Genomic DNA, 22,634 nt, shown 5'->3' with positions numbered 1-22,634 from the left:
TCAGTCAAAAAGTGACTGGGGGTAGAGCTTCTTCCGGATCTGCGCTAGCTGGCGCGGAAAAAAGAAAAACTGACGTCAGCGCGCATGGACGCCGTCTAAGTACTCCGACGACGTCATCCCGGCGCTCACGACGCCGACGATGGACGCGGAGCCGCAGACGACGCCTACCAGCGCGCAGGGGTATTGCTACGCAAAAGTTTCCGGATCCAGTCTGACGCCTGGGGATATTCTAAGGTAAGGAATCTATCACTAACGTGTCTCTTTCAGGTACATAGGTTATTTATAGATTCTTTACCTTAGAATTACCCCAGGCGTCAGACTGGATTCAGAAAGTTTTTTGTCAGCAGTAACCCTGCACGTCCGAAGATGGCGTTGGTCGACTCCGTGTTCGTCGTCGGCATCGTAGTTGCCGGGATGACGTCGCGGTAGCTACATAGACGCCGCCCTCGTGCGATGACGTCAGTTCGGTAAATGACTTTCCATGTCAGAAGCGCAAGACACTGACCACTGGTGCACACAACTAGGGCTCGGAAATGAAGTCCTTAACCCTAAAAGTCAGTTTGCATAATGGGGAGGATGGGTGGGGCAGAAAGGAATCTCTAACTAACCTATGTTTCTTACAGATATATCATTACCGAACGTAAGTAACTTGTCCATCTGAAAGAAACAGTTAGCTATAGATTCCTTACCTTAGAATAGATTTCCCAGCAATACCAACCCTGGAGGTGGGTCTGCGAACTAACTTCACACCAGAAACTCCTGAAGAACAGAACAGCGAAAGAAGCCGTCGCTCCGGACTTGGCTGTCCAGGCAGTAGTGTTTGGTGAATGTGCCTGAGAGATATCATTTAGGGTGACTGCCAATCCCAAAGCAGTGGTGGCTGCCGTCGCCCTGATGGAATGAGCACGCAGTCCCACTACAGGCTCCTTCTTTGCCAAAGAATAGCAAGCTTTGATGCACAGAACGACCCACCTGGAGATGGGCTGTTTGTGCACGGCCCGACCTTTCTTAGCGCCCAAGGAACCAACAAAGAGCTTGTCGTCCACCCGGAATTGGTTGGTGCTATCCAAGTAGAAGGAAAGTGCACGTTTTGGATCCAGACATTGGAGCCTCTCTTCCTCTTTTGAAGAAGGCAGATGCGGAAAAAAGGTGGGCAAAGTGATGGTTTGGCCAATGTGCAAAGAAGTAACCACCTTGGGAAGGTAGGAAGGCCTAGTTCTATGGACGACCTCGTCCGGATGGACAGCCAGAAAGGGAGGCTTAGAAGAAAGAGATTATAGCTCACTCACCCTGTGTGCAGAGGTGATGGACACCAGAAAGGCAGTTTTCAAAGTGAGAAGTATGAGAGGACAGTTATGTAGCAGCTCATAGGGAGTGCACATGAGGTAGATAAGAACCAAGTTCAAGTCCCACTGAGGTATTACAAAGGGAACAGGAGTAAAGAGATGAGTAATGCCCTTAAGGAATCTATTTACAATAGGGGACTTGAAAAGAGAAGCTGATCAGGAGGCCTAAGGAAGGCTGAAATGGCCGAGAGGTAGCCCTTTAGAGTGCACAGAGCAGAGCCCTGCTGGAAAGAAACGAGGAACAAGAGAACCTCAGAAAGAGGGTCGAAAAGGGGATCCACAGCCTTTCTTGTGCACCATGCTACAAATTTGTTCCATCTGCAAGCATATACCGTCTTAATGGAGGGACGCCTATCTGCCAAGATAACATCACAGACTTCGGGAGGCAGGTCAAACTAGGTCAACTGCTGCCGCTCAATCTCCATGCAAGGAGGTGGAGGTTGGACAGGTTTGGGTGGAGGATCGTCGCCTGCTGCTGCAACAGAAGATCCTACCAAAGAGGCAGTTTGATTGGCAGATCAATGGCTATGTTGACCAGCTCAAGATACCAGACTTCTTCGTGCCCAATCCAGAGCCACAAGAATGACTTGGGCCCGGTTGCGCTTGATCTTCTTTAGCACTCTGGGCAGAAGTGGTATAGGCGGAAAGGCGTATAGAAGACCGCAACTCCACTCGTGACGAAACGCGTCACCTTGGAAATTTCAACACGCAGACCTGCTGACATTGCGCGTTCTCTTCGGTGGCGAATAGATCTAACCAAGGGTCTCCCCAATGCTGAAAGAGACCTTGCACCACCTCCGAGTGAAGACACCATTCGTGATCCATCATGCATCTGCGGCTAAGTTTGTCTGCTCTGGCGTTCAGGGAACCTGCCAGGTGTTGAACCACCAGGGATATGCCCTGATGTTCCAGCGATGTCCAGAGGCGGAGGGCCTCCTGAAATAGGGTCCACGACCCCACCCCGCCTTGTTTGTTGCAGTACCACATGGCGGTGGTGTTTTCCGTGAACACCTGCACCACTCTTTCCTGGACAGAGGGAAGTAATGCTTTGAGTGCAAGACGAATCGCCCGAAGCTCCAGAAGGTTTATGTAGAGCCCAGACTCCATCGGAGACCAGAGTCCTCTGATCTCCGCCTCCCACATGTGGCCGCCCCATCCTAGAAGTGATGCATCGGTCACCACTGTGAACTCTAGTTGGGGAAGGGAGAGGGATCTATCACTGACCCAATCCTGGTTCGTGAGCCACCTCTGCAATTGGTGTGCAGTGCCCTCCGAGATCTGGATGCAATCAGACAGATTCCCCTGTAGTGTAGTTCCTATATTCCCAATAGGCTCTGCGCATTAGAATAATATATCCTATAGATTAGACGTAGGACTGAGGTCTACTAGGTCTCTATCGAATATACTAGACTTAATTGTGAGGGCCAGCTAGCTCAGAGGTCACTAGAAACTTTCTTGAATTCACAAGAAGGGATTAGTTTCTGACAACCGCATTAACATGACAACTTTGTTTGCCCAAGATAAAAACTGATCATCAGAGTCGTGGAAACAATAGACAATATATATTCCACTCAGTCAATCGTGCATGCTTTGTTTCACCAGAGTTGCAGAGAAATAGATAGACGGGCGTTTTCAATAAAAGGATTTATTTATCAGTCTTCTTTCTCAAGCATAAGAAATGAACTGCTACATTCATAAAACTGGTTGTAAAATATAACGCATACAGTATAAAAAGTAGAACAAAATAATACTGTAAGAGCATTGTATGGTTCCTAAATCATAGAAAAATACATACATAAATAACAGAGGCTAAAGTACTCAACAGGTGCTTCTAAAATACGCCTACCGCGGTGTACCTAACCTAAGCTTAGTACGATGGAAGAAGTAAGTGAGGTGTAGCATAAATGTAGCATTCTCTTGCCAAGAATATGTCCAAGATTTCTCTTAGGGTCTAATCAGCTCCGTACCTTAGTTTAGAATGGAGAAGGTCAGTCTCTGGACTCGATTTCTCAACAACCCACAAGGGTAGCTTGGAAACACTGGAGCTGGATTTCTCGGCAGGAGAAAAGACAGCATCTCTCTCAATGCGCCTGCTGGAGGGTCAGCTTCCTTCGGCACCTGCTGTAGCAGGATGTGTTAGGCAGTCGAACTGCTCCAAACCACTGTGTGTTTGCTAAGGCAAGTGTGGGCATATTTATACCTTGAAGTTGCCGAGTTTGATGAAAAGGTGGACATAATAACATCATCAAAGAGTCTCAGTTCTTTGAAAACTCCATGAGTTCTTGGACAAGTCAGTTCTCGAGCAAGGGAAAGTCCCTAGCTGCTGAAGCCGAGTTTTCCAAGAAATCGGTGTAGATTTTCGGAACTAGTGGAAGTAACCCTGCCGTATTTGGACTGCATGAGCTATGCCTAAATATGGTTATGATTTATATTCCTATATAAGGATATGGTGATTTATACCTATATAGGGGCATGAATCGGGAAAATTACAATAGGGTCCTAAAATGATACATAACACCCCTGATGTTGTGCCCACGGGAACTTCAGGTCCCACTACAGAGCCTGCATATGCCGTCTGGCATGGTCCACCAGTAGGAAGCAGGAGGCCATCAGACCCAGAAGCCTGAGGGTCATCCTGACCGAAATCCGGGATAGAGGCTGAAAGATCAGAATTATAGCCCGAATATCCCAGACTCGCTGTTCGGGAGGATAAACTCGAAACTGCGTCATGTCCAGAACTGCTTCGATGAAGAGGAACTAGGTGTGACTTTGGCACTGTGATGGAGAACCCCAGCGAATGCAGGAGGTCGGCCGCAGTCTAGAGGTGGGGGATGACAGCCTAGAGCGAGCCTGCCTTCAACAGCCAGTCAGCGAGATAGGTGAAGACTGGAACCCCTGATCTGCGCAGATGAGTTGCAACCACGGCCATCACTTTCATGTACACCCGAGGGGCGCTGGAAAGGTCAAAGGGGAGCATGGTAAACTGAAAGTGTTTGTGGCCTACCGTGAACCGCAGGTAGCGCCGGTGGGCCGGTAGGGTGGAATGTGAAAGTAAGCATCCTGCAAGTCCAACGCTACCATACAGTCCCTGGGGTCGAGAGCAGACAAGACCTGAGCAAGCATCAACATTTTGAACTTCTCCTTTCGGAGGAAGTAGTTGACGTTCCTAAAATCCAAGGGAGGACGCAGGCCTTTGTCCTTCTTGGGCACCAGAAAGTAGTGGGAATAGCAACAATGACCTACTTTTGGGGCAGGACAGCGCTCGATGGCTCCCTTGGCCAAGAGTGCCAAACCTTCCTGTTGGAGAAGGGCCAGTTGATCCTCCAACATGTGATGGCACTGAGGTGGCATGAATGAAGGGGTAGTCTCGAAGGGGAGAGAGTAGCACCTTCGGACTATTTGCAAAACCCACCCTTATGATGTGATTGTGCACCAGTGGGGTAGGTGGTGGCGAATCCTGGCGCCTACTGGCATTTGGTGGCCCAGAAAGGTCGGACTAGGAGGGTTTGGAGGCTGCTGCAGACGGGGCTGTGGTGGACTGGCCCACCCGCTGTCCCCCAGAACCACAGCGCTGGTTCCCACATCCAAGGCCGGGCAAAGGCTGAACAGCCTGTGCTGGCCTGTGGCTCTGGACACACGTGGTGGGGCATCCCTTCTGTAGCCACGAAAAGGATGAAAGGCAGACTGCGCATGGCTGTGAGGTGGAGAGGCCCAAGGACCTGGCCGTAGCCCAAGAGTTCTTAAAGCACTCCAGCGCGTTGTTTGCCTTGTCGCCGAAAAGGTGACGGCCATCAAAGGGCATGTCCATAAGAGTGTATTGGACATCCTCGGAAAAACCTGTTGACTGCAACCAGCCGTAGCGTCGAAGAGCTACTGACTTGGAACTCGTCCTGCCTAGTGAGTCGGTGGTATCCAGCCCACAGCAGATGGTAAACTTTGCTGTGTCCCTCCCCTTGGCAACTGCATGGAAGAGCACGGCCAGGGCCTCCTTCAGTCACTGGGGCAGCACCAGCGCTACCGTATCCCGCACAGAGTGGGTGTAATGGCTCAACAGACATGCGGTATTTACCGACCGCAGTCCCAAGCTGGAGGAAGAAAACATTTTCTTCCCAAGGCAGTCCAGCTTTTTGGATTCCCTATTGGGCGGTGCGTTAGGGAATGCGCCTTTGGAGGTGGTGGCTTGGACCACCAAGCTCTCGGGGTGGGGTGTCGGGAGAGGAAAGTGGGGTCGCTCGGGCCGGGCGGTGGCGTCGGACAATCATCCTGTTCACAGGAGCCCCTGTGTTGGGCCTGGACCAGGTGCCCACAAGGATGTCTGTGAGGGCTTCATTAAAAGGCAGCAGGGTCTCCGAAGAGCTCGCTGCCGGTTGAAGCACCTCTGTGAGGAGGTTAGCCCTAACTGCCACCGTAGGTATCTCAAGGTTGAGAGCCTCAGCCACCCTACGCAACACCACTGCCCATGACGCTCCCTCCTCCGTAGCCACGGTAGGAGGAGGCAACATGCCAAGGTCTTGTGAGGTATCAAGACCACTGGCTTCCCCCAGTTCCTCTCTCCAGTCCTGTTCATAAACCAACTGGTCGGTTAAAGGGTCCCCAGACCCCTCCCAGTCCTCCTCACCCTTCTCTGGCTCCTAATCTGGTCTCAAAGAGCCAGGGTAGAACAGGGGCACAAAAGTATTCATCAGCGCCGGATCTGGAGTTGGTCCGACTTGGTGTCTACCTCGAGATGGAGGCCCGGGTCGACCTCGGCTGGGGTCGATGTCGGCTAGGGACACAGCCGATGCCGGTTGCAGGCGTGCAGGTGGAATCGGCGCTGGGGTGGTGTAACAAGGTCGACCAGTGCTGATCCAGGCCTGGATTCAAGAGGACCCAGCGGTGCCGAGGCCGAAGCTGCAGGTGCAAAAGGCCCAGGCCCCCAGCCAAGTGAGAGGGGCTTGAAGGAGTGCCAGTGGAGTTGGGCTGCCCAAAGATGGCATGCATCACTTCGTAAAAATGACGAGGCTGGGCTGGGGTCACTCCCGGTCCAGGAAAGGAGAGAAACCCGTTGCCGACCCTACCAGCTCCGCACACGGAGCCGCAGGAGGGGCACCACCCGCATCCCTCATCACGTCAGCCGACTTACGGGGAGAAGTCGGAGAGCAACAATGATTATTCGACTTCTTCTTGAGCTTCGACTTACCTGACCCGACTGCGAAGACTTAGATGAAGAATGGTGTTGGCTTCGCGACTGGTCCCTTGACGTCCTACACTTCGCGACTGGTCCCTTGAGTCGCTCGGGACCTCGAGCAACTCAGAGCCGACTGCTGGGCCTCGAGTAGCTTTCGGGACTGCTCGTGCACAGACTTCGGGGCCATGGTCCGGCAGTCGGAGCACAACTTGGGGTCATGGTCGTGCTCCAGGAAGTAGAGGCACATGCTGTGCGGATCTGTCACCGACATGAGTCGGTTACAGGGATCGCAAGCCTGAGGATTTAGCTTATATACATGGGAGGAATGACTCTCATGCCAAGGGCTTAAACTCTTACAAAATAGTCCCGCAGGAATACCAGTCAGGGTAAAAGTGATAAATGCGGAGCAATCCTTAAGCTGAGACTCTTGTTAATAAAGCCCAATATTAATAGAGGCAAATCAATATTGCTTAAAATTAAGTAAGTTAGCAATGCGGACATAGTGATCCAGGCAAGGATGCGATGAAAGAATAGTACTAAGTATGCAGGCGATGCTCGAATGAAGAAGCATATCTATTACATTAGACATACTCTTAATAGGTTTATCTTATTACTATAGGTGCCAAAAAGTACCATATGCCCTACATAAAGAGGTGGCACAGTACGGACGTAGGTGAATTGAAAAAACACTGCGCCCGGATACAAGTCTCTAACAGGAATAGGGAAACAGACGACCTACCTGTTGAAAGAAACCAATGGGATGATATAACACCGGTGTGCACGAAGTAAGTGCATTATTAATTGAAATATTAAATGGAGAGGGTTGGAATAGAGTTGACCAACACAGTAACTGTAAATCCCTACTTTACATTTTTAGAATAATAGGAGGACGTCTCTCTGAACTCCTGAAAGAAGGACCATAAGTCGATTATTGGCCAATTATATGAACAGTGGGAAGCCTAAAAACACGAATGTAAGATTACCAATGACCTTCACAGCAGACTCACATATATTAAAACTAGTTTGAGATAACACAAAAAAATTATAAGTATTAATTGTATGTATTTATTTCCAGATGGGAGATATGTTGTTATATATTGTTCTGTCATGAAGAAGGTGTTGATACAATCAAAACAAGACACCGAAACGCGTCGACATAAGGACTCAGTTTTATTACTGTTTTTAATCTTTACTCTATGAATTTATGTGCAAAAATTGTTTATGTGCTGTATACAAAAGAAGGTACTGAATGGTACACAAATCAATTTGAAAAGGAAGATATAATGATCTTTTGTAGTGAAAGCAACATGAAGAATTAATGTATTTTAATGTATTTGTAGTAATTGAAAGTTTTTTGAATTTAGGCAATGAGCTTGCTTTTAAGGAAATAAAATCAAGATAACATGAATTTTTATGTGTTGTAATTATGTGTGAAGTCTTTACTGAAATTTCTGAGATGGTCATGAATATAAAATAGCTTGAATTGAGTAACACAGAATCTTTTTTGTTTATTACCGCAAGCCTTGAAGCCAGGCATCCCTCGTGCACCAGGAGTTGAGGGAATAATAAAAAGAAGTCGACAAAAGTAGAGAAAAAGTCAGTAAAACAGTGACTGGAGGTATTGCTCTCTCCGGATGTACGCTTGCTGGTACGGAAAAAGAAAGAACTGATGTCAGCGCGTGAGGGCGGCGTCTATGTAGCTATCGCGACGTCATCCCGGCGACCACGAGGCCGACGAGGAACGCAGAGTCGACCGACACCACCTTTAACCGCGCAGGAGTACTGCTGACGAAAACTTTCTGGATCCAGTCTGACGCTTAGGGTAATTCTAAGATAAGGAATTTATAACTAACTGTTTCTTTTAGATGTATATGTTTATTCATTTTTATTATTCAATATTTAGATGCAATGTATTCTTATTAACGGTCTAAATATAATTGAGTATATCGTATCTTTTTATTAACTTTAGTTTTTTTTATTGCATTTATTCATACAAAATTGTATGAGTATTTAAAACTTTAATATAGAAAGGTATTTAAATACAATGCTATATATTGTTAAATTGATACACTTACCTGTTTTTTCATGATATTCTGGTCCATGATATTTCTGTCTTAATAATTTTGTGGTTTACATACAAAGTATATTAACACAATATTGTGGTTCCCAATATTTTTTTCAGAATATGTGTTTATCATTATATTTGTATTGCTGGTAATTTGTGAATCAATTTTGCCAAGTTTGTATACAACCATTTAGCAAGTTTTGTTGAACTCATTTCCCTACATTACCCTCGATGCCCATATACTAAGCAATAATACAAAAATCGGATAACCTTGCTACCTTACATTTCACATACTTGAAAGAAATGCTCACCCTTCAAACTTTCTGATTCTTACAGAGTAAGATAAACTTATGTCCAAAATCAGAGAACAAAACTGTTCTCACCAATACAGAGGTATAGTGCAAAAACAAATGGCAGACACTGTGGGATGTTAAAAAGGCCAAGCTACCATAACCTTTCTCTGGATGCGTTTTGGATGTAGTATCCTAAACTATTTTTTCATTGGGTCCTCATAGCCTAGGCTAGAAGCCAGCTATTGCAGACGTCTATACGTCTGAACAATTAAGTACTTATATGGTATACAGCAGTAAAGAGTAGCATGTTTGTCAGGCAGTTCATTGCATAGATACACATCTAAGGAAATCAGCTGCGAAACTTTATTTGCTGGTAATGACATGAGACAAGACTTCATTGTCAAGAATGTGTTAATTGTTCTGAAAGGCCACTGAGTAGCCCATGAGTTGTACCAGTATTAGTGGAATTTTGAAGCCCGAGTCCGCCCCTTACATGCAGTATGTAAACATCACAATTGTACAGTGTGTCCTTAAGAAGACTTTGGCTGGACTAGAGCCTCTATAAGCACAAACAAATGGTGCACCTCCTACCGTTTCCCCTGCTGCGCCTAGGGGCTGAAGAACTATTGGCACTCCCTTTTGACCTCATGAGTGATACTTCATAATTAAAATACAAAGAGATATCCATAACCAGTTATACTAAGTAAATATCACTATACATTTCTCTGCACCTATTTTTCAACATTTTTGCTGCATTATACCGGATGGTCCACAACACGCATGACAGAATATATGATTTTGTGACATCATACCAGTAATATTGCACTATGATTGTAAAGGCATTGCATCGCTGACTTGCTCCTACTAACATGATTTGCAGGAATTTAGTATAAAAAAGACCAAAGGCCCGTTGTACAAAGCCATATTGTGGTTGTGAAGCCTGTGATTCAAAAAAACTTTAAAATCCAAATCGCAATTAGAAAGGAGAATGAAATGGACGTCCCCTTCTAACTGTGGTTCAGCATATGTATCAACAGAACGTGAGGGCAACTACAGTCACAAACCATTGAAATTCTTTGGGTGTTGGGCAACTTTGGGGTTCTCCTCTCAATGTCTTCCCAAATGATTTTTGTAAAGCAGCACTGGTTCCTCTTAGGACCACATGGAACTTTTTAAAAAAACAAGTTTCCTTGCGAGACAGCCAATAACAGGAATAGTGGCCAGCTGTTCCTTGAAGTTCACCATCTTGGCAATCGGTGGCAATTACAGCGTGTGCTAAATAGTAGCCTAATTTACATTTATTAGGCAGATCATTCTGCAAACCCTTCAACTTAAAGTTCTAGTATCTAGGTTGCATCAAAAAATTAGAGACAGGTCTCAAAATGACAGTGTGCAATTTGCGACCACTTTTCCTGACCAGTCTTTTCTTCCAACAGCCTCATAATTGCAATGTGAATCATGAAGTCCCTAGACAACCAGGATAAATAGTATAATCTACTGTATCTAAAAAACGGTCCTAAGAGACCTTTATATTTAACATCCAACAATGTCACTCACCGCTCATTTTGCACACTCATGCACAGAACTATTACTCAGAAGAGTTCTGGTGTCCGATAGTTGGTAGGAGACAATCGCTCCCTGAAAGCAAGTGATTTGGAACCCATTTCACCAAGGTTGTTTCTTACCCAAATAAGCAGCTGTGTGATGACCACATTGGCCATTGCACTGGAGAGGTGGAGTGCTGTGCGTCCATCACCATCGCCGTATGTCTCATTAACCTCTTCTTTGGACCCGTGTGCTAGAAGTGTCATCACCAGGCGCAGGTCATCCTCCACCACTGCCCGTAGAAGCTGCTGCCCCAGAGGTATGTCAGATTGTGGTAGTGGAGCCAAGAAGACTTTCTGCTCATACTTAGCACGGATCCAGCGTTCTTTTTCCTCCCTGAAAAAGAAATGCACTAATTACCTAATTGTAACAGGGACCAGAAGAACACTCACCATTAGTTGAGCCTTACCATCCCATAAAAAGGAGTAAAGCGAAGGGAAAATTACTAAACTGTAATTCAAGCACTGATGTCTTTAACAGAGTCATATGCTTTGTTTTTTTTTTTTAACAATTTTTATTTGAGTTTCAAGTTTAATACACACCTCCCCTCCCACCCACCCCGCCCCCGAAGAACAGGTTTCCATCGGTTTTCTTTTTGTTGCAATATATGTAATAATAAGCAAGGCAGTTTTTAAAGCAGAGAGACATCATGCGATTGGAGATATATCACATTTACAGCATTTACAGCAGATGGTTCATGTGTGGTGTTTCGGCTCTTAAGCGTCCTTAATCCAAGTTAATGGTGGGGCCCGGATTTTCATACCCCTATTCCGCTTATCCCTCCCTTTGTTACTGTATATTGCAGCCTCCAGGCTGCAGGTCGCAAGCAGCCGGGCTCTCCATTCTAAGAATGAAGGGGGTAGCGGATCTATCCACGCTGAAGCGACACACAGTCTGAAGACCGCCATGGCTACAAAAATCAAGCCTTGTATTTCATGAGGTCGGGCGATGCTAGTTATGCCCAACAAAACTTCTTCGTTAGTAATATTGATCCGGCTGTGTGCGATGCTCGAGATGAAGTTGGAGATTTCTGCTAAAACATTAGCTAGAATTGGGCATGATGCAAACATAAGAGTTAAATCTGCAGCAGGTTATGCGCATCGTGGACAGGATGTTCCTTTCCCAGTTCCCCATTTAGATAGTTTCCCAGGAGTATAATAAAGGGAGAAGAAAGTTTTGAAAAATTGTGCCTGAAGTTTCATTGACATTATGCAGGTGAGTGACATTTCGTAAGCTTCGAGAGCGATTTGAGGATTAACCCCCACCCTTGTCTGCCATGCCACCCCATGTTTATTCATATAATCGGGTAGTAATAAATTCAACCCTGCATATATTTCGCTGATTCTCGGTGATTTGACTAATCTTAATTTATCTTTGATTTGAGATGGTTGAAATTTGATACGGCCTCCCACCTTCTTTGATATAAAGTCCCGCACCTGGAGGAATTTTAAAAAATCCCGGTTTGTCAGATCATAATCAGTTTTCAGTTCGTCAAATGATTTCCATCCATTAATAGAAAAGAAGCACCCGAGCTGGGTAACACCTAATACAACCCATCGCTGCATAAGTGCATCTTGAAATATTTCAGGAAGATCCGTATTCTGTGACACAGGGGTGTAGAAGGAATACCGACCTAGGCCTACTAGTTTTTTTTACTTTGCCGCATACGTTATAGACACTAGAAATAGTTTTAAATTTTACTTTTTTTAAATAATCATCATTAATGTGGCGCCACAGACAGCCAGCTCTTCTATCACCCAAAACAAGTTCTTGTGGGGTAGGGATATTACTGCCAAGCGAGTTGGCCGCAAGTAAGTTAACACTGTATTTTAGCACTGTGGCCCAATAATATAGTTTAAAATTGGGTAGTGCCCAGCCACCTCGTTCTCGGGGTAGAGTAATCATTTTGAATGCTCTGCGTGGTCTGTTGTATCCCCAAAGAAAGCGTGAAAACATAGTGTCTATGTTTTTAGAAATTTGTGGTGAAAATTTTAAACATATGGCTCGAAAGAAATATAAAAACTTGGGAAAAAATAACATCTTGACCGCATTAGCTCTAGACTCATATGCTTTGATTTAACCCCGGTGATCAGAGTCACTCCTCAGCGCATTTCACATGTCTACATAAAAGGACAATATTAAAATAGGAGCCCAACCAAATACATTTATTTATTTATTTGAAGTTTTTATATAGCACCTCATGACCAGCCAGCTATTAAGATGCTTTATAAAGAACTAAAGAGTTACAGAGTATGTTGAAACACAAAACCGAGAGGGAGAGGTGAGGTGGGGTGGGGGCTGCGAGGCATGGTTGCATTATCAGTGTCTTTTCAGATCCAATCAAAGTGGCTTTAAACTTTGCCTGTGAAGCCCATCTCCAAATTGATTCTTGAAGCACAAGTGTGCCAATATAACACTGCCTTACAGGAGAGGAGGACAGGCCCCATGTGATTCTATGAAAGATGCCAACACAGAAGGACTAGAGTTACTCCTATTAGATGAACCAAACAAACAGCCTAATTATACATATTAAAAGCTGCATTTTTAGTCACACAATCAGTGAACAGACATCTAACTGCTAAACTTCGACTCATTGCCAGCAGAGGGCCCCACAAACAATGCAGGGAAAAAAGACACAGATTCACAGACTGTCAACAGTAAGCTTCACAGGGATGACGTCGCGAAAAGGCTGCAATTCTAGTGACAGTAAATACGTCGACGCAGCGATTCAAAGGGGCCATAGCTTGCAGTTCCGATCCCAAACAACCCCAGAGGTCTCCACAGAGATTGCAGAGAAAATAATACATGGCATTCCATTTACAGCAAAATTATAATCTAGCAGGGAAAACATGGAGTCTAAGGATGGTAGCTTCACAAACAGGCAACAGGTATCCTGACAGACAGTACATCAATTCCAAAGGGTGGCAGCTTCAGTAACTGTCAGCAGTTCAGGCCTATTTTTAGATTGTGCATCGCTGATGTCACAGGTAGTAGGAATATCAAATGTGATGTCAAAAGAAACTCCATTAATCAGTGAAATAAATCTGTGAGGTGCTAACTGTGCAACAGTAAGTCCTACAAGCACAACACACAGCACTTACTGATGCACAGTTAACATCTGCAAGCACTGTACAGTAACCATAACTTCCCTTAAAACGTATTTTCAGGATATTTAAAGTTCTTTCATAATATACGTTGTGATCTTGGTAGACAACAATACCATCCCTTCAAAGATTTTCTATAAACCCGTATTGATACAGTGTGTGCATTGTACATATAACAAAGACCTCCTCCAACCAGACACAAATTTCAATGTGACCAAATGAGGAAACCCACTTTTTTCTGTTTCCTTATTTATAGGAGTTTCATTTATTCCTATAAGTCACCGTGTCAAATTCATAAACCAACAAACCACACATCAGCTACCACCTTTAAATCACACATTCCAAATAGTGAAAAAAATGTGAGAAGAGAGAGAGAGCCCCTCACGGAAGAACCGCCACAAGGGGTTACTGGCTAGTAGTTACCAGTTTTACCCGCTTATCATCATCGGTGACTCCCTCTCACTAGTAAAGGAAAGAGGAAAAAGTGAAATCAAACAAATATGTATTCAGTTTCACTGTTTTCGGAAGACACAAATAATAACTCCCACATGTGTACATGTCCACATAAACACCCCTCGTGAAAGAATCAACCAAAAGTGTGATTCTCACCATTAAAATTGATAAGTTTGCTGGCCACTATGATATTTATTCTGGGCTGCAAACCTATCAAATTAAAACTGGCTTCTATTATAGCCAACCTTTTATGAAATTGCTGACATGTTTCGTTGCTATATACTTTCGCAACTTCGTCAGGGCTTACAGGGGTTTTGTCCTTACACTCTTTCCACTGTGTTTTTTCGTTCAACACCTACAGTGGTAGACAATAATGTGTGGAAAACATTAAAAAATTGCTGCACAAAACGTGGTAGCCTATAACACATAGTAACTGTTGGATCATTCAGAACACAATTACCTGGAGGTGGCAAAGTTACCACATACCAGCACACCTCCTGTCTGGGTCATCGTGTCAAACGATCACGTATCCCAGCGCGAACCAACCGTACTGATGAGGTTCTATTTGCGAGGGCAGAGAAAAGAGACAAGAGCCATGACTCAAAACAGTGCCTAAATTGACAACCACCGTGTGGTATGGCTTAAATCGGGTGCATGTTTAATGAAAACTGTATTGTGTGAATATCAAACACACACCGTGCAGTCTTGCTTAAACCGGTGCTCGCTTAATAGAATATGTCTTGCGTTTAAATCAAGGGCGGCATGCCTGGTCATAACAACAGTGATCTTAATATATACGCTGCTCTCATTTCAAAGCTATGCACTCAAATCTTAAAATAAATGTGCACCATCCGCATCCCACAAAATGTGAGCTAAGGCAGCCACACCTCCACGAAAAACACGGAAGGACCAGTTTTCAAAAGCAAATTGCCAGCGTACTCACACCATTATCGGCATCATGAGGGGAATACACCCTCTGCGGACCACACACTCGGCACGTACCATACGTGTCTAAAAACCGACACCCAACAGCCAGGCTACACCACCTTACCGCTGCCGCGTCCCACCGGCGTTCAGAGAGCAACAACTCTTAACGCTGGAATCAATGTTAATTAAAGCGGCCCCGATCACGTGCCGTAATACGCAACTCCGTGGGGCGGGGCTAGTGGCATAAAAACACGGCGGCCATCTTAGAGTGTAGTGAGCCCTATGATGCAGTATTCGCTTTTAATGCATTAAGGACATACTCACATCCCTTGCAGATTAACAGCGAAAAACGGAAAGATAAGGGGCAATGAACAACTTAACATCAGTACTTCTTAAAACACCGCTGACTGCGCTTCAAGTTTAGACAGGCGTCACCGTCGGACACAGAGTCCGTGTACATGTTTTACGCACAGCTGCATAGGCTAGCCAGAACGTACGTCTTCCCGGACCAAAGGGAGGAGATACACGGCCAAGTCATCCAGGGGTGCCGCTCTATGCTGTTGCGAAAACTGATACTTCGGCAACCAGGGATCTCTCTGGATAAGATCCTTATCCTGGCCAGGTCTTATGAACTGTCGGACGTCCGGGGTGGTGAAATGGAGGCTGCTCTGCACAAGTCTGTTACGGCGATACATGCCCCACGATATGCGCTCATCAAAGAAGAAAGAGTCGAGGCGATACAATGGCGCCCTACCATAGCTCGCCAGGTCCTAAGGACGAAGACTGGTGGGGCATGCGGCAACCGCGGGGAGGACCACCTGACGACGGCAGTGTGTAGGGCAAGGGGGAAGTCGTGCTTCCACTGCGGGAAGATGAACCACTTCGCAAGGGGGTGTCGAAGTAGCCCGTCCCGGCAAGCCCCTCAAAGATCACGAGGTATGTCACAATGCCTGCACCAAGTCTCGCTCGAAGTCCCGCAAGCACGAGGGGACGACCCGCCACAGGAGCGCTGCCTCGCCCTACAAGACAATGAGGTGTTCGTCGTGTCCTTTGCCAGCAGCTCTGACAATCACTGGAGGCCTTCACCGATGTGCTCCTGTTGCGTTCTAATCTAGGACCCTGATCGATACTGTGACCTTATGCCCCTATACGGCTATAATCCCCTTGTACCCCTATATTGGCATAACCGATCAAATGCAATATTCAGAAACTCGTCTCTGGCCTCACACGAACAGAGCCACATTTCAGAATCGCTTCCTCTGCAACTTCCTTTGCAGCTCATTAGTGCAAATGACACAGCAGAAGACACTATCTAAGATTCCTAGATTAACACTCCGAGTTCTTCAACAAGATAAAAACTCAGCAACCTGGGAAACCCCCGCTTGCTATGTTTTGATTAGTAATAGAACTCTAATGAGCACTGATAGACGATCACTCCCTAGTGGCATCTTTATTGACGTCTTATGTCCAAAAACTTACGTTAAACAAGGCACCTTTCAGGTATAAATATTACCAACGATGCCTTAAGCAAACGCTGAAGCTGCTGCTGATGATACCATCGCTGATGCTACTATCGCTACTGCTATCCTGCTAACGAGCGAACGATGGTGTGGTGAACTTAGGAGCTGAACAGCTGTCCCCCTGCAAGAGCCCAGCAGATGCAAGCTGCCCGCGGACGCTGCCCCTCCTCTTCGTCGATGCTCTGAGAGAGACGCTGTCTTTTCTCCTGCCGAGAAATCCAGCTCCGGCATTTCCAGCTTACTCTTGCGAGTGACTGGGATATCGAGTCCCTGGAAGTAGATACCAGACCTCCAACATTCTATTCCAGAGGTATGGTGTTGACTAAACCCTTAAAGAGAATTCTTGAAGCAAACCTTGGCAAAACCAACTTAACTTAAAGCTACTTACTTACTCCCCTCCCAAGTATTAGGCTTAGGTCAGGTACACTGGGGTAGGCTTAGTTAGAAGCACCAGTTGAGTACGTTAGCTAAATGTATATATGAATGTATATATGTTTTATTCATTTTAAACCATTGTATGGCTAAGAAACCATATCAATGCTTTTACAGTATTATTTCGCAATACTCATTTTACTGTACGTACTTTTTATAATAACAAGTCTTGCAATTGTGGCAATTCATTTCTCTTGTATGAGAAGAAAGACTGTTCAATAAATGTTACCTTTTATTGAAAACGCCCGTCTCTCTATTCTCTATATATTGTGAAAGTAATCTGCACAACAACTGACTGAGTAAAATAACTGTCTATTGTTTCCCACGACCCTAGAGATTGACTCCTATCGGAGGAGAAAAGTGGTCATGTTGCACGGTTGTTGGAAAACTGAATCCCTTCTTGGCTGTGCCAGGGAAGCTGATCACTTCCTATTCAGTCAAGAAAGTTTCCAGTGACCTCTGAGCTAGTTGGTAACAAACCCAATTAAGTTTAGCATAGTCAGTGGAGGCCTGGAAGATCCGCACTTCTACGTCGATACTACTGTTTATGTTATTCCAATGAGCAGGGCCTATTGGGAAAATAGGAACCACACTACACTCCGTACAAGTTGAAGGGTCCCCTGTCCGGGCGCTCTTCGTCACAGGCGCGTCGGTAAATTTTATGAATTCGGAGCAGTATGACCGTCTGTCACCATGCCCCCCACTTGCACCCACCAAGCCTCGGATCTACACCTATGGAAGAATAGACCCACTACCCCTTCGAGGAGTCGTCCAAGCCAAGATCACCAGCGGAAAGCATGTCATAGTGGCTCGATTTCACGTAACGGAAGGGAGAAAAGACACGCTACTCAGCTGCCACACGGCGGAAGACCTAGGCCTGGTCTTCTTCGCAAACCAGGTCCACGAATCCCACGACGAAGCCATCCTGAGGGAATTCTCGGCGCTATTCACTGGACTCGGAAAGCTAAAAGGGAAACGGTTCAAGCTCCACATAGACACCACAGTGAGGCCCATCGCCCCGAGACACAGGAGGGTGCCATTCAATCTCTACCCGCAAGTGGAAGAAGAGCTGAAGAAGCTGGAAGACCTTGATGTCATCGAGAAAGTGTATGGGCCAACCCCATGGCTGTCCCCACTGGTCGCGGCTCCCAACCCAAAGCAGCCTGGAGACGTCCGGCTCTGCATGGACATGAAGCTGCCGAACCTGGCAGTCAAGAGGGAATGCCACCTCATGCCCACCATGGACGACATTGTGGCGGATCTGAACGGAGCCAAGTGGTTTTCGGAGCAGGACCTAAACGTGGGGTACCACCATTTGGAGCTCGAACCTGAGAGCAGGTATATCACCATGTTCTCAACGCACGTCGGCCTCAGGAGGTACAAGAGACTGAGTTTTGAGGTGTCGTTGGCAGCTGAGGTCTTCCAGAATGCCATCAGGGAAGCACTGTCCAGCTTGCAGGGTGTCATCAACCTTAGCGACCACATCCTCGTGTTCTTGAACACGTTGGTGGAACACCACACTCACCTCCGGGCCAACCTTCAGCGGCTCGAAGAATGCGGTATGACCATTCACACGGCAAAGTGCTCGCTCTACCAGGAGTCAGTCGGCTTCTTTGGGTACGTCTTCGCCAGGGAAGGACTGCAAGTGGACCCCCTGAAGGCCGTGGCCATTCGGGCAGCTAGCACCCCAAAGACCCCCACAGAGGTTCGCAGTTTTCTCGGCATGGCCACATAGTGTGGCAGATTCATCCCGAATCTGGCCTCACTGTCCGAACCACTTCGCATCCTCACACTCAGCAACCACAAGTGGGAATGGACCGTAGCTGCGAACATTGCGTTCAACAACATCAAGACGGCCCTCATGGACAAGACGGTGATGGCCTACTTCCTCCTGTGGCGGCGCACCGAGTTGGTCGTCGATGCCAGCCCAGTAGGCCTTGGAGCAGTCCTCCTTAAGGAGCATAGTCATGAGACCTGGAGGCCAGTGGCATACACCAGCAGGGCACTATCGGACACTGAAACAAGGTATGCCCAAATCAAAAGGTAGGCGCTGGCATAAAATGGGCATGCCAGCATTTTTACCTGTACTTGTACAGACAGGAATATCAAGTGATAACCAGCCACAAGCCACTGCTCCCACTATTTGCAGGGTCATCAAGACTGTCCCCTCCAAGAATAGAGAGATGGGCCGTGCAGCTACAGGCAGGTAATTTTAAAGTTGTCTTCTGTCCTGGTGCACACAATCCAGAGGACTGCCTCTCACGACACCCTGAATCCCTGGCCCCGCAAAGTCCACCAGTGGATGTAGCGTACTCTGAAGCGTTTGTGAAAATGATCTCTCAGGAGGCCTGCCCCACCGCCATGACGCTAGAAGAGATCGGCCAAGCGACGGAGGAAGACAAAACACTGGTCAGAGTGAAATCCACCCTGCTGAGCAACGAGTGGGCACACTTCCTGGATCGGGCTCAGGCCCTCCGAGCGGAAGACAGCAACGCTAGGCAACAGATCTGGCAAATTCGCCATAAACTCAGTGTGGGAGAACGGGGTCTTGTTCAGAGGGGACACGTCATCATAATCCCGAAGAGACTGCAACACCGGATCCTCCAGCTAGCACACGTCGGCCACCAAGGAATGGCGAAGACAAAGACCAGACTGCGGAACAAGGTGTGGTTCCCAGTCATGGATGCCATGGTGGAGGACATGGTGAGACAATGTCACGCTCGCACCATCACCGGTGTGGACCCGGCGCTGGCGCAGGTAATCACAGAAGAACCAAGATATACGGTGTGACAGCAACAGCATGGTACAAATGCCGTTGTCAAAGAGAGTTAAACAGTACAATCCGCTTAAGCCGTCAATCAGAAGGAAACAAATGGAACAATGATCCACCTATGGGGTCGAGGACGCTCTACAGCAGCCGCTTCAGGTTGGACGCACAGCCACGCATATTGGATGTATAACGACGCAATTCAGCACCTGCATAGCGTTTTGAGGTTATGTTACCTAAGCAAACTAATAACAGTCAAGGAACGAAGCATGAGGAACTCAGAAAATTGACAATAGCAGACACCATTGTGTGCTTCCCTTTCCCCGGACCCTTGTCTGCTAGAGAAGCGTGGAGGCAGGGAACCTGGGAAAGGAGGGGGGGATCACTACATGAGCGACAGGGGGCAAGGAATGCGAAGACAAAAGGGCCCAAGGGTCACCAGAGCCCACCCATAGGGGCTGCACTACATGATCTCATCAGTTACAACATTGGGAGACACACTATCCAGGGTCTCTTGCAATTCTGTACACATTTTGCTCCCTTAAACAAGCAAGTAAATTATTTTCATAATCACTTCAGCTAATACCCTTCTATCTCCTGCATATACCTATTCTGTTGTAATCTCATTTAGCTCCCCCACAATTGCCTGTGAGCATCAGCATTTCACCCTTGCTCAACACTATGAAATCTAATTCATCTAATCACTGGTAGAAACATGTTTTCTACCATTGCTTCTTACCCCTCCCCCCATGGCACCGGAACCTCCAATGCTGGTCACAATGTCCAGCTTCTGAGATTCAGTGTTGCTTCTGAGATTCAGTGTCACCTTCTGTCAGCATAGACTGGAAGCTGCCTCCTTCAGAGAGGACAAGTAGCGACAAGCTATAAGCTATACACCTACTAGGATGGGTAGTCGGGAATTGGTAGGTCCAACACCTGGCACTGTACCCAGATTTCTTAAAAACTTCTGGGAAAGGGGGGAACGTTGGGAGGGGAGGCATTGCATGAGAAGTGAAACATGGTAGTGAACAGAAACGCCTGCATCCATGCACAGGTAGGCTCACCTTCACTATCTGCTTAAGTGCTCTGCCCTGATGGCACTTTGGCTTACTAATAATACTCGCAATTGTATAGGTTATGCATCAATCACTGTTTTCTTTACATTGAGTTCCTTATGCCAGTTTAATGTATTTTATCCAAATGGCACTGTGGCTTAAACTTGCAAAACTGGCAATGGAAAAGGTTAACTTGTGTTCTGTGCCAAGTTACTTGGCTCGAGAGGAGCAGACTAGAAAGCATGCTGAGTGGTTTAATCAGGATTGTCATTTCCTCAACTGCTCCTGTGCCATATTTGAAACTCCTCAATGTAAGAAAATTCTGACCACCACATGGCAAAAATACCGAATGAACACATACAATGAGCTATGTTATTCTGAAAAAACTTGCTGGTAGGGCTGCCCAAGTACTCTCTTTTGATAAAGTCATAAGAGTTGCTAAAAAAAAATAACCCACCCAAACACGTTACTGAAAAAAAAAAGTTGGGTGAACACCTCCCATGCCATTTTGCCGAACGTATTCAATTTCAAAGCCCACCGATCAAGGAGATCCATAAAGAAAAACATACTGACCGTACCAAAGTGCATATGCCCAAATGTGGTTCAGATCATTTTAATTACTGCAGATTTCCTTTGGAATGCCCTTCCACAACAACTGTGATCCAGCTACATGCTACAATAAATTAAATGAGACCTCAAGACTCACTCATGGAATCAGTAAAATCTTACCCCATCACAATAAACAAATTCCACTCCCATCTCCTTTTGACCACACAAAACCATGTACACAGTTAAATGTATTAAAGTTCCACCACTTAAGTTGTAATTTGCAGCTGTCCCTATGAGCTCTATATGGCGACCAACCCATGACCTCCAAAACTGTAACCAATTTGTAATGTATATGCAAGGGAAGGAAAGGCCTTCCAACAAACTAGAGCTTCTGTCATGGTTCGTAGGGTAGTCCCCTTTCCTTCTTACCTGTGTGCCTGGGTACGCATGATCCGTAGCTCATGCGAAGCGAGCATCCTCACTTCAGGGTTGCTGCGGTTGGCGGTCCAGCTCCCATTGCCGGGAACCGCCGTGACGTCACTAGCGCTTCCGGGGGAATCCGCATATCATCAGCGGTTTCCCCCAGGTCGGTGCTTCATATTGACGCTCAAGCCAACCTGACGTTTCTTCATTCCAGGACACTGTCAGGTAACTTGCAGTAGCGCAGGAGCGCTGCTAGTTTCCTTTTGTGTTCGTGTCCTCCTCGCTACCTTGCCTCACAGGAGCGCTTGCCTAGCCAAATCTTTGACTTTGCCATTGTAGCGCAGGAGCGCTTGCTCACTTGCTTGCTTTGCCCTCTTTGACTTTGCCATTGTAGCGCAGAGCGCTTGCTCACTCGTTTGCTTTGCCCCCTTGTGACTTGGCCATTGAAGCGCAGGAGCGCTTGCTCACTTGCTTGCTTTGCTTCCTTTGACTTTGCCATTTAGCGCAGGAGCGCTTGCTTTATTTAATTATTTGTCCCTTTGACTCTGCCACTCAGCGCTGGAGCCCTTGCTAGTGTGTGTCCTCCTCGCTACCTTGCCTCACAGGAGCGCTTGCCTAGTCGAATCTTTGACTTTGCCATTGTAGCGCAGGAGCGCTTGCTCACTTGCTTGCTTTGCCCCCTTTGACTTTGCCATTGTAGCGCAGGAGCACCTGCTCACTTGCTTGCTTTGCCCCCTTTGACTTTGCCATTGTAGCGCAGGAGCGCTTGCTCACTCGTTTGCTTTGCCCCCTTTGACTTTGCCATTGTAGCGCAGGAGCGCTTGCTCACTTGCTTGCTTTGCTTCCTTTGACTTTGCCATTTAGCGCAGGAGCGCTTGCTTGCTTTCATTCTTTGTCCCTTTGACTCTGCCACTCAGAGCTGGAGCCC

At 46.6% G+C, this 22,634-nt stretch overlaps 1 protein-coding gene across 1 annotated transcript in view; it reads right to left on the bottom strand.

The window, feature by feature from the left end:
• The window catches only part of AGAP3 (ArfGAP with GTPase domain, ankyrin repeat and PH domain 3), a 1,596,783-nt gene that overhangs the window by 34,819 nt on the left and 1,539,330 nt on the right, over window positions 1-22,634 (bottom strand). Inside the window, exon 19 of the mRNA XM_086940918.1 lies at window positions 10,557-10,812. Within this exon, the coding sequence (XP_086797044.1) occupies window positions 10,557-10,812 (256 nt within the window). The remainder of the gene's footprint in view (window positions 1-10,556; window positions 10,813-22,634) is intronic.

This window comes from Lissotriton vulgaris, chromosome 10, assembly GCF_964263255.1.
Source record: "Lissotriton vulgaris chromosome 10, aLisVul1.2, whole genome shotgun sequence".
Taxonomy (NCBI): Eukaryota; Metazoa; Chordata; class Amphibia; order Caudata; family Salamandridae; genus Lissotriton; species Lissotriton vulgaris.
Note: the sequence above shows the minus strand (reverse complement) of the source record. Positions and strands in the feature narration are given on the sequence as shown.